General features: G+C 38.1%; 1 protein-coding gene across 1 annotated transcript in view; it reads right to left on the bottom strand.

The window, feature by feature from the left end:
* Positions 1 to 13,747, bottom strand: part of RELN (reelin) — a 549,751-nt gene that overhangs the window by 321,496 nt on the left and 214,508 nt on the right. The window contains exon 4 of the mRNA XM_070369659.1: positions 454 to 524. Within this exon, the coding sequence (XP_070225760.1) occupies positions 454 to 524 (71 nt within the window). The remainder of the gene's footprint in view (positions 1 to 453; positions 525 to 13,747) is intronic.

Genomic DNA, 13,747 nt, shown 5'->3' with positions numbered 1-13,747 from the left:
GGTATGTTTCTGTAAAATTCTAAAATAACTAAGATTCATATTTCCAAGATAACTAAACATAATTCATTAAGAAAAAAAAGTATGAGAAGAAGATAAATTTCCTGTTGGTTTATTGTGCTCACACTTAGTATCTTCAGAAGTCTACAGATCTTTATTAGTAAGTAGCAACAAGATAATTATTAGATATATTAAGGGGTCAATGGAGAAGGAAATGGCAACCCACTCCAGTGTTCTTGCCTTGAGAATCCCAGGGACAGGGGAGCCTGGTGGGCTGCTGTCTATGGGGTCGCACAGAGTTGGACACGACTGAAGCGACTTAGCAGTAAGGGGTCAATAACTCCATTTTCAAAGCATATGATCAAGTAACAGTCATGAAATGCTTACTCAGTAAATAGGACCTACCATGAACAATTCTGACACAACCAATATGAAGTAGTCGAAGATGATTCTTACCTCCTTGTTCACACAATTGCTGGGCTAAAGCATCTTTGAAGATAATCTGGCCCCTGTGTGTTGCTGTAGCCCTGGAAATGAATAGGAAAAGGTTAACACAATCTTGTAATAAGTTTGATGATAACAATGTATTTTTAAACTTTTTAAAACCTTATTTTGAAATGTTACATGGACATGATCTTTTAAAAAATGAGTGCATCTAAACAGAGGTGAAAATGAATGAGAGAGTCAAGGCTTAAACCAAGGCACCTGGGTTGAGAATTATCTTCTGGTTGGTTTTACTTTGTAAAGATGTTCTAACATTTGTGGTTTATTCTGAAAACTGCAGATGTGAGCAAATATTGGGTAGGAAAAAAAGAATAAAAAGGATGTTTATTAAAATTATTCTTCAGGAGACCTTGATATAAAATGTTTTGTAGTACAATAATGATATTAGCATTGGAGGAAGATGCCCATAATGTACTCCTTTCCGATATCAACAGTTATCATAACACAGAGATTTGAGACCAAGAAATACATTTTTAAGGTTTTTTTTTTTTTTTAAGAGGCCTATTCTGCACTTTCATAATACAAAGTCTGTCATAATAAAATACACCTTTTCCCCTACTGGGTCTAATTTACCATTTGAAGAAGATGTGAATCTTTTACCTCCTCTAATCAGAGCTGTACATATGGATTCATGAAAAAAAAAATCCTTGTAGCAGATTTGTTATTCAATAGCTATAAAAGGAACTGTCTTATTAGAGGAAGAATTATTTATGCTTTATATTTGAAGTGTTTTTTCTTAAACAAGATTTTTTTTCTCTTGGTACACAATGTATTATCTAAACAAATTTAAAACAGGAAATTATGCCTCTTCATAAGAAATTTGATTTCAGAAAATAATCGAAAATAATCTATACAAAATCTTTTTAATAACTAAAATGCATTAACATTAGATCTCAACGTTAGTTCTAACCAAAACCAGCCTAGGACAAAAACAATTTGATTCAGCCATCATTTACTGAAGACGGATTATGTACAAGGCACTGGACTAGGTCACAAAACACAGTATTTGGCCTCTGCATTTCCCCTCCATATGTGCATCCCTCAATCGACATCTTGCCCTTTGTCCAGCCTGTTAGGACTCATGGTTCCCAACATCCCCATTCTGGTCTCCAGGTGGATGCATGTTCCTCCTCCATGCTGCAGACCTTACTGATTTCTGTCCCGCATTGGACTGTTACTATCGCTAGTGTCAGTCCCCTAGGACCCGAGTCTCTGGAAGTAATCTGATAAACTAAGCCATGCTGAAGTGTTAATGGGTGATACTGCTCCAAGCTAACACATTTCATCTGTGACACTGAAAATATTATACTTTAACACACACAAACAATGACACAGTAGTGGGAGTTTTTAATAGTGGGAGAGAGATATAACTGGAGAGAAAAATCACTGGGCAGTCTTCAACTCCCATTCTATGTGATATTTATAAGGGTAATCAGCCCTTACTACTGCATATTAATCATTATTGAAACCACAAATAAATAGATACTACCATTCTCCCTATATAGTCACATGTATTTATATGGTTTTCATTGCTTTTAGCAAGCTGAAAATGAGACGGACTAAATTAAGGACCAATCCAAGCCATAAACAAGACCCACAGACCCATAAATTAATTACAAGCTTTATTTCCAGAGAGAACGTGGAAACTTAATTTACTAAACAAATCTCAATCTAGTCAAGAGCTTCCAAGTTTACAGATACTTCCGATAGCAAAACAGCAATTATAAATGTAGATTTTTAATTTGACATTTACTTTGGAAGGGATATATTTTCTGAAATCACTAACAACCAAGAAAAGTCCTGCAATATACAGTATTTAAACAATCATTCATTTTAGTTCTCTTTGGATTATAAGTATATAATATTCTTATGGTAATATTTCTCATTGGTCCACACACTTAGTTATCATTGTGCCAGTGTATGCACCTCTGAACACGAAGGAGCCAAAGTATTCAAATAAAATTCATGTCACAGAGGTTCTGCGTTTTCGCTGGAAATCAGAGATATTGATATATACATTGGTCACTGCACAGAGCCCTGTAAATAGTCCAGACAACTTCCTCTACTTCTCAATTTCTTCAGATTTAGAATTTCATTCATGCTCTTACTTTTGCTACTGCAGTTCAATGAATGAATTTCTAAGAACTATAGGACAATTAAGGAGAAGGCAATGGCACCCCACTCCAGCACTCTTGCCTGGAAAATCCCATGGATGGAGGAGCCTGGTGGGCTGTAGTCCATGGGGTCGCTAAGAGTCAGACATGACTGAGCGACTTCCCTTTTACTTTTCACTTTCTTGCATTGGAGAGGGAGATGGCAACCCACTCCAGTGTTCTTGCCTGGAGAATCCCAAGGACGGGGGAGCCTGGTGGGCTTCCGTCTCTGGGGTTGCAGAGTCGGACATGACTGAAGCAACTTAGCAACTTAGCATAGAACAACTAAAACTGAATAAATTTTTATCATCTAGTCAAAATTTCTTTAGCAGTGTTACTCATTTTTCAAACAAATATTACACAATTCCTATATATGAACAGGGGAGCCCCAGCTTTTGAAGTTGTTGGGTTCCTTCTCTTCAGCTAGCATGCCCCCTGGGGCCTAGTCTCCAAAAGTTCCTGGTATTCTTCCCTGGAATACTTGGGGATTTGAAGTAGAAAAGTTTGAAAACCATTGATCTAGTCTGATTCTTTATAAGAAACAGACGCCCAGGGTGCATCTGCTGAAGGTCATATGGCCTGATAATGGCAGATAGAACCTAATTTCAGGTCTTGATTCCAAGCCTTGGATTCTTCTCACTGCATCAGTAGTTTTCAAAATGTGCTCTATAGTGTGCCCAGGGGTCTCCAAGGGAGTCCAAGGGATGGGCTGCAGGAAATGCTTCAGGCACCATTAATTCATCTACAGCATTTAGTTCAAATATATGTTCTAAGTATTTACTGCTGTTTGAAGAAAGGGTTCAGCAGTTTCAAACTGGATTGACGAGCAAACTATGTGCTCAATGTCATTATCAGAAGTCCTCTGCTTGGGAGAAATAAAAGTAGTAATAATAATAATGTGACTGATATAGGTACGTATAAGGCTTAAAGCTCAATATTCAGAAAACTAAGATCATGGCATCTGGTCCCATCACTTCATGGCAAATAGATGGGGAAACAGTGGAAACAGTGTCAGACTTTATTTTTGGGGGCTCCAAAATCACTGCAGATGGTGACTGCAGCCATGAAATTAAAAGACACTCCTTGGAAGAAAAGTTATGACCAACCTAGATAGAATATTCAAAAGCGGAAACATTACTTTGCCAACAAAGGTCTGTCTAGTCAAGGCTATGGTTTTTCCAGTGGTCATGTATGGATGTGAGAGTTGGACTGAGAAGAAAGCTGAGTGCTGAACAATTGATGCTTTTGAACTGTGGTGTTGGAGAAGACTCTTGAGAGTCCCTTGGACTGCAAGAAGATCCAACCAGTTCATCCTAAAGAAGATCAGCCCTGGGATTTCTTTGGAAGGAATGATGCTAAAGCTAAAACTCCAGTACTTTGCCACCTCATGCAAAGAGTTGACTCATTGGAAAAGACTCTGATGCTGGGAGGGATTGGGGGCAGGAGGAGAAGGGGACGACAGAGGATGAGATGGCTGGATAGTATCACCAACTCGATGGACATGGGTTTGAGTAAACTCCGGGAGTTAGTGACGGACAGGGAGGCCTGGCGTGCTGCGATTCATGGGGTCACGAGTTGGACACAACTGAGCGACTGAACTGAACTGAAGGCATACATATACATATATCATGCATATATATATGTAAGGGCTCTATATCTGTTGTAAGGGTTCTATGTAAATTAAGTCAATTAATATCAACAACAATGCTAATAGGTAGGTACTATTACCCTCATTTTCCTGGGACACAGAACTATTGTTTCAGCTGCTTAATGTCTTGTAACTGGTACTAGGTCAGTAGTCAAACTCGGGCAGTCTGAATGTCAAGATCTCATTTTATGTTGTTCAGTCATTCAGTTTTGTCCAATTCTTTGCGACCCTATGGATGAAGCACACCAGGCTTCCCTGTCTTTCACCGACTCCCAGAGCTTGCTCAACTCATGTCCATCAAGTTAGTGATGCCATCCAAAAATCTCATCCTCTGTTGTCCCCTTCTCCTCCTGCCTTCAATCTTTCCCAGCATCAGGGTCTTTTCTAGTAAGTTCTTTGCATCATGTGACCAAAATATTGGAACTTCAGCTTTAATATCAGTCCTTTTAATGAATATTCAGGACCAATTTCTTTTAGGATGAACCAGTTTGATCTCCTTGCTGTGCAAGGGACTTTCAAGAGTCTTCTCCAACACCACAGTTCAAAAGCATCAATTCTTCGGCACTCAGCTTTCTTTATGGTCCAACTCTCACATCCATACATGACTACTGGAAAAACCATAGCTGTGACTATACAGACCTGGTTGGCAAAGTAATATCTCTGCTTTTTAAAACACTGTAGATGGTGACTGCAGCCATGAAGTTAAAAGATGCTTACTCCTTGGAAGAAAAGCTATGACAAACCTAGACAGCATATTAAAATGCAGAGACATTACTGTTTTCAACAAAAGTCCATCTAGTCAAAGCTATGGTTTTTCCAGTAGTCATGGATGGATGTGAGAGTTGGACCATAAAGAAAGCTGAGTGCCGAAGAATCGATGCTTTTGAACTGTGGTGTTGGAGAAGACTCTTGAGAGTCCCTTGGACTGCAAGGAGATCAAACCGGTCCATTCTAAAGGAAATCAATCCTGAATATTCATTGGAAGGACTGATGTTGAAACTGAAGTTCCAATACTTTGGCCACCTGATGCCAAGAACTGACTCACTGGAAAAGACCCTGATGCTGGGAAAGATTGAAGGCAGGAGGAGAAGGGGATGACAGAGGATAAGGTTGTTGCATGGCATCACTGACTTGATGGACATGAGTTTGAGCAAGCTCCAGGAGTTGGTGATGGACAGGGAAGCCTGACGTGCTGTGGTTGATAGGGTCTCAAAGAGTCGGACGTGACTGAGTGACTGAACTGACTGACTAGGTTTGTCATTAGCTTTTCTTCCAAGGAGCAAGGATTTTTTAATTTCATGGCTGCAGTCACTATTGCAGTGATTTTTGAGCCCAAGAAAATAATGTATCTCACTTTATAACTATTACATTAAATTGTCATTGATTGATTCAAAGATTTGAAGGTAGTTCTCCATCTTTTTTTTTTTTTTTTGGAGGAGACTCTGCTTTCTGGGCCTAATCTTTAAATCCATGCCTCCTAGAGACTGTGGTCTCTATTCCAACTTTTCAGTCCATTTCTCTTGATCATTTCTCTCACAGTGTTGAGTCCTTTGGCTTCTATTCAGCTCACTACAGTTCCCTTTGAGCTCTGCCCCATTTCCTCCATCAGCCCCCAGATCCCTTGCATCTCTCTTATTTCCTACCAAATACAAATATGCCGGATGCCAAGCTTATTTACACTACAGTCCAAGTCCTAGGATACAAGGACACAAATATATGTGTTGACAGATAGATAATCATCATGTACATCACTTCCTATACAAATCTTTAAATCCCTCAGATCACATTTTAAAAATATGCATCCTACAATAGGTGCCTGGTTAGGTGATTTTAAGGGTCGGCTACTTAGCACCTTATTTTGGTGGGGAAGAAAAAGCAGAAGCCCAGATAACCACCAAGAACCCAAGTTCCATTGCTTTTACACATGAATAGCCCCAGGCTGTGACTTTCCTCAATAAGGGCAAGCTTACTTTGAACACATTCAGAGTTAATGTAGTAATTCATGTGGTTTACTACACAAGCACAATACTTATTTCAAATATTTTATGGAATATATTTATATAAAATACATTTAAATATATACATATATAGTCAAAATATAAATGTATAAACATAAATAAATACATCTAAATATAAATATAAAAGTATATTTATATATTCCAAAATTACTAAAATCACAGTAACGCAAAGTTAAAAGACCCTAGAGGTTATGTCCTTCAATTTTTAACCCATGATATATTTGTCTTTCTACAAGACCTTCTAGCACTAACACCCAAAAAAGATGTCCTTTTCATTATAGGGGACTGGAATGCAAAAGTAGGAAGTCAGGAAATACCTGGAGTAACAGGCAAATTTGGCCTTGGAGTACAGAATGAAGCAGGGCAAAGCCTAATAGAGTTTTGCCAAGAGAACGCACTGGCCATAGCAAATACAAACAGCACAAGAGAAGACTCTACAAATGGACATCACTGAAACAGACATACAAATGAACAATACCAAAATCAGACTGATTATATTCTTTGCAGTCAAACATGGAGAAGCTCTATATAGTCAGCAAAAACAAGACTGTGGCTCAGATCATGAACTTCCTTATTACCAAATTCAGATTTAATTTGAAGAAAGTAGGGAAAACCACTAGACCATTCAGGTATGACCTAAATCAAATCCCTTACGATTATAAAGTGGAAGTGACAAGTAGATTCAAGGGATTAGATCTAATAGAGTGCCTGAAGAACTATGGACAGAGGTTTGTGACATTGTACAGGAGATAGGGATCAAGACAATCCCCAAGAAGAAGAAATGCAAAAAGGCAGAATGGTTGTCTTCGGAGGCTTTACAAATAGCTATGAAAAGAAGAGAAGTGAAGGGCAAAGGAGAAAAGGAAAGACATACCCATTTGAATGCAGAGTTCCAAAGAATAGTAAGGAGAGCTAAGAAAGCCTTCCTCAGTGATGAATGCAAAGAAATAGAGGAAAACAATAGAATGAGAAAGACTAGAGATCTCAAGAAAATTAGAGATACCAAGGGAACATTTCTTGCAAAGATGGGCTCAATAAAGGACAGAAATGGTATGACCCTAACAGAAGCAGAAGATATTACAAAGAAGTGGCAAGAATACACAGAACTATACAAAAAAGATCTTCACGACCCAGATAATCACAATGGTGTGATCACTCACCTAAGGCCAGACATCTGGAATGCAAAATCAAGTGGGCCTTAGGAAGCATCACTGTGAACAAAGTTAGTGGAGGTGATGGAATTCCAGTTGAGTTATTTCAAATCCTAAAAGACGATGCTGTGAATGTGCTGCACTCAATATGCCAGCAAATTTGGAAAGCTCAGCAGTGGCCACAGGACTGGAAAAGGTCAGTTTTCATTCCAATCCCAAAGAAAGGCAATGGCAAAGAATGCTCAACTACTGCACAATTGCACTCAATCTCACATGCTAGTAAAGTAATGCTCAAAGTTCTCCAAGCCAGGCTTCAATAGTACATGAACTATGAAATTCCAGATGTTCAAGCTGGATTTAGAAAAGGCAGAGGAACCAGAGATCAAATTGCCAACATCTGCTGGATCATCGAAAAATCAAGAGAGTTCCAGAAAAGTATCTACTTCTGCTTTATTGACTATGCCAAAGACTTTGACTATGTGGATCACAACACACTGTGGAAAATTCTGAAAGAGATGGGAATACCAGACCACCTGACCTTCCTCTTGAGAAACCTATATGTAGATCAGGAAGCAACAGTTAGAACTGGGCATGGAACAACAGACTGGTTCCAAATAGGAAAAGGAGTACGTCAAGGCTGTATATTGTCACCCTGCTTATTTAACTTACATGCAGAGTACCTCATGAGAAATGCTTGGCTGGATGAAGCCCAAACTGGAATTAAGATTGCTGGGAGAAATATCAATAACCTCAGATACGCAGATGACACCACCCTTATGGCAGAAAGCGAAGAAGAACTGGAGAACCTCTTGATGAAAGTGAAAGAGGAGAGTGAAAAAGTTGGCTTAAAACTCAATATTCAGAAGACTAAGATCATGGCATCTGTTCCCATCACTTCATGGCAAATAGATGGGGAAACAACGGAAACAGTGAGGGGCTTTATTTTGGGGGGCTTCAAAATCACTGCAGATGCTGACTGAAGCCATGAGATTAAAAGATGCTTGCTCCTTGGGAAAAAAGGGAAAGAGGGAGGAGAAGGTGACGACAGAGGATGAGATGGTTGGATGGCATCACTGACTCAATGGACATGAGTTTCAGTAAACTCTGGGAGTTGGTGATGGACAGGGAGGCCTGGCATGCTTCAGGTCCATGTGATCACAAACAGTTAGACACAAATGAGCGACTGAACTGAACTGATGATAATATATAGCTATGGTATATGGTGACAGGCATTTATTTTCAGAATTATATTTTGCAATTTATAGCTCTCTTTTGGGAGGAAGTCTATCAAAGTTGTGTTGCTAATAACTATGTTGGTACTACTTGCAACTTAATTTTCAATAATTAGCAGTAATTTTTCAGAAGAGTTCAGAAAATATCCTCATTGTTCAGTGTTCTGGGGAGTAGACCAATTTCTTGAATAAGCTTCTAATTAGTACTTATCTTCTTGGGAGATGCGTAGGTTTCTAGAGCAAGTTTGCCAACAAGAATCTCTGTTAAATAAGTAATTTTAAAATTAGAGGGACTGTTACGATCTATCATTTGAAAAGCTCCATAGATTCTACCAGATGAAGAAAGTTCATATTCAGAGCTTGAAACAGCCTCTGTTATGAATTTAAAAAAACTACCATATTCTAATTTTAACTGCATTCATAGAGCAACTGTCTAGTAGGCTGCCCAAGCCATTTAACAGTAAGTGTGTGTTGCGGTGATGTACGAACCTGAAGCTCATAGTCCCTGGAATCAGAAAGACGAGTGGGTGACCACAGGGAGCTGCCATTGACAAGCTGAATACATACTTCTTTAATTACCTGAGGGTTCAGATTCTCTATATGAAGATAGGGTTAATCTCAACAGTTATTATTTAAAGATAATAACATTTACTTTTCAGATACTTATAGTCTCTCTACCTAAATAGATTTTAAGGTTTTGGAATAGTAGAAATAGTTAATTAAAAAGAAATTAATTCCCCACAAGGCATCTGTCATAATGGCTTGAACATATGAGTGAATCAAAACAATTTTCAGTTCACAATTTGCTTCTATTCTGAATATTGCCATCAAGTTTCCAAAACAGGACTGAAAAGGAGTTTTAATATAGTTGCTATAACGCCTACCCAAGTGTACTGTTTCATTATTTCACGAATCAATTTGCTCACAGATTAACCTAAAGAATCATTTTTAAACCTAGGACAATGTGCACTCTCTTGATTGGAATCTCTTTCCAGATTCATCCCCACGCAGTCACAGCTTTCACATTGTGTGAGTTTTCTTTCTAAAACTGCTTGACATCCTTCTGTGGCTCTCCATCAACTTAAAGCAGCCTGTCAGATTCCTTAGAATGACCTAAAAGGTTCTTTAGGATCTGGTCCCTGCCTAGTATGTCCAGCTTCACCTTCCATGGCACCTTGTAACTGAGCCACACAGTAGTCTTCACAGGTTCTAGAATGCCTGGTTTCTTTCATGCCACTCCTTCCCCAGTTTTTCACATCCTATCACCTGTCATTGAAGACTCTTGCCAAAAATCTTTTATTCATCCTCTAAAATTTATCCAGAAATCTTTTTACCTTACAAAACCTTCTTAGACCTCCCAGGTAGTATGAGACATCTTCTCCAAAGATAACACAGCCTATTTTCTTAGCCTTGACTTGAAATGAAATGAAATGAAATGAAAGTCACTCAGTCATGTCCGACTCTTTGTGACTTGGTGGACTATACAGTCCATGGAATTCTCCAGGCCAGAATACTGGAGTGGGCAGCCTTTCCCTTCTCCAGGGGATCTTTCAAACCCAGGGGTTGAACCCAGGTCTCTGCAGGTGTATTCTTTCCCGGCTGAGCCACAAGGGAAGCCCCTGATTTAGGAACTTCCTAATTTAAGGTGACTTGACTTACAGCCCAGGCCTTTCTTTTCACAGTTATTCTTATAAATTGAAACAACATGGACAGAAGCAAACTCATTCATGACTGCCTAACAACCTTAACCAACAATATACTAATGTTGATCCCTTCTAAATCCACCAAGGCTAAGTCACTGTAATCTGTATTGAAAGGTTAATATTATGGAAAGTTTAATCAGACTGAAAAGGAATTGATTGCCTCAGCATACAATAAGATGCTGTGAATACACGTATCTCTGAACCTGGAAAAAATTTTATCAAAGGCATTGTCTGTCTTTGAAATTTTAACAACATGCTTAATTGAAACATAGATTAAAGACCTTTCAATGCAACAAAATATCCTTGTCTATTCAAGAATAGAGATAGTTGGCCTATACTCAGATTTCTGGAACAGAGTACTGCTGCTGCTGCTGCTACTAAGTCGCGTCAGTCATGTCCGACTCTGTGCAACCCCATAGACGGCAGCCTACCAGGCTCCCCCGTCCCTGGGATTCTCCAGGCAAGCATACTGGAGTGGGGTGCCATTTCCTTCTCCAGGAATGGAGTACTAGCACTGATACATAAGAATGAAATAGTTTTTTCCGAAAAAAATTTTTAATATAAATTTATTTATTTTAATTGGAGGCTAACTACTTTACAATATTGTATTGGTTTTGCCATACATCAACATGAATCTGCCATGGGTGTACATGTGTTCCCCATCCTGAACCCCCCTCCCACCTCCCTCCCTATACCATCCCTCTGGATCATCCCAGGAAATCATTGAAAAGAAAGATCATTGTTTATAATGGAGTTTCACTTCCATTAAAAAGTGAGCAAGGCATAACTAAAAAAAATTCCATGAATGATACTCCTCATCTAACATTTATCGCTGAAAGAATTTCAGAAGCATTCTGCATATTGAACCAGTTATGGGAATTTTCCAAAGAGTAAATTCCAACTGTAAATGTAGTTTGAAGGTCTTTGGGTGAAAAAAAAAAAAAGAAGAGTAAGAAAGAAAAGGAGATAGGAAGAGAAAAGGAAAGAAGGAAGGGGAAAAGAAAGAGAAAGGAAAGACAAAAAAGGAAAAAGAAAAAAGTTTGGGCTTACTACAAAAAAAAAGCCATTTTCTGTACAACCAACATTAGATTCAACCTGTGCCAAACAAGTCTTTCAAAGGACATTTACCATATAGATGCTACACTCCTTGCTTTTATACATAATTTTTTAAAGTATGTATTTGTATTTTATTTCTGTAAAGAATTTTGATATTTTTAGTGTATGAAAAGAGATGAAAGTCCAATTGACAAGTTAGGAGTTTGAATTGAGATAGTCTGACATGAGATCAGGCCTAAAATCATGAGATCAGGCCTAAAATCATAACTTCTTTTCTCTTTTTGATAACTTTGCCACAACAATTTTACTTTTCTGATATCTGGGAACATCTTACTATACATATCAAAAGAAATTCACCAGTTTCCCAGAAGAGAAGTGGGTGGTGACATGACCATCGCTGCCTGCATATATAGGAATCTGGCAAAACACAGATGGCCCATGTTCATCTGGCAGTTATGTTCATCTATGGTGTTGTATGCATTAAACCAAATGTAACTGAAACCCTGATTCTCACTTAAAGTATTTTCAATAATACTGCTATGTGACACTACATTGAAATAAAGAACCATAATTTTGGTTAAAAAGCACTGACAGTCAGGGATGTATAATACTAAAGACAAGCAAACATTTATCACTGGTGGAGTTTTATCCTTTGTTTACTTTGTAAATCAACAGTGAAATGGTTTTAGGGAGGGAAGATAACCTCCAAGCAGATAAAACTATGTTTTGTTTTGTCAGTGTGCAAAAACGATTGCTCTTACCAACTATTTAAAGAAGCACAGCTGCCAAATTTATCAGGATTGATCAGAAAATTTTAAAGTAAGGGAAGGCTGACTGGATTGATTAGCAAAAAGGATTACACCAAGGTCCCAAACATCTTCAGAAGCTCCCAACTCACGTGCTACATTTCTAAAACTGAATGGAGGGGTACTCTATATCAAAAATGAAGAACTTTTTATTGTTTAGATTCTAAAACAGCTTGAGTTTTATCAAGAATTGTCCTGGTTCAGAAAACCACAAGTAATACAACCTTGATTATAAACAACAAAAATGATGTACAACTTTTCTTATTAAAAAGATCATGTTCTGTCTGCCTCTACTAAATAATTATTCAGAAAACCTTAAGGATTATGAACCTGTTGAAGTGCTAAGACATCAGCCTGCTTTATAGGTGCTCATATTTCTTGGTCTGCTCAGGTGACATATGATCAGTTCTCAGCAAGTATCTTTTGAATTAATTTGAATTGTGTCTTCTATAATAGGCTACACGTACCCTAGGCACAGGAATTTTTGTCTATGTCTTATTTGCGCTTGACATATTGTATCCACGCAGTAAATGTTTGTGGAACACGAATGGTTAGTCTTCATTACCGCTTACCATACAATGTTAGATGCTTTAAAAAGTAATCCGTATGCTATTGCATAAGAAACACTGAGTAAGATGGTTGCTGACGGCAGCCCACCAGGCTCCACTGTCCCCGGGATTCTCCAGGCAAAAACACTGGAGTGGGTTGCCATTTCCTTCTCCAATGCATGAAAGTGAAAAGTGAAAGTGAAGTGGTTAGGTGATAATAATAGATGGTCAAGATATAAGCAAGATTTATTCCAGAAATCAGTTAACAGTCAGAACAATAAAAGTAAATAAGCTCACGTATTTGCTTTACTATTGCTACATGTTTTTATGATGTAACATCTTCCAGAGTATTCTTAAATCACTTGTGTTCCAGAAGTGCCTTCTAAACTTCAAATCAAAAATGTTTTTCATACCACCTTTTTAAATCATCAAAGAAAAGTATTTGAGTGGCTCTGCTGTTTTAAACAACCTTTTAACTAAGTAAGCCTGTGTCAACTTGCCTCAGAGGCATCCTTAGGCAACACAAGGACAGAAATGGTAAAATAATGAACCAATGCTAAGAAAATCTTACTAAAAATTATGTTAGCCATTCGATAGTGAATTAAGGAGTCTGTATATTTGTTGAAACATTAATGCTAAGTATTTAGGTCTTATCTCTAAGGGAGATTGATCAAAAGAGTACTAGTTTCAGACACAGAAGGGGAGCTTGTCATAGGTTTGGCACTTATTATCTCCGCAATTTAGGCTGTATCATTTAGCTTCTCTGTGTCTCATTTTCTTAATGTATAAAATCAACTGACTGAAATGGATAACTTCTAAGGTTCAAATGGTAGATCTAGAATCAGAAAATGTGTGTTGGCACCACAGCTCAACAGTTTATGTCAAGCCCAGACAACTGTTTGAGTACTCAATTGTACATGACTTTTTGACT

Source organism: Bos mutus, chromosome 4 (assembly GCF_027580195.1).
Source record: "Bos mutus isolate GX-2022 chromosome 4, NWIPB_WYAK_1.1, whole genome shotgun sequence".
Lineage (NCBI taxonomy): Eukaryota > Metazoa > Chordata > Mammalia > Artiodactyla > Bovidae > Bos > Bos mutus.
The sequence above is the reverse complement of the archived record's forward strand: the minus strand, read 5'-3'. Positions and strand labels throughout refer to the sequence as shown.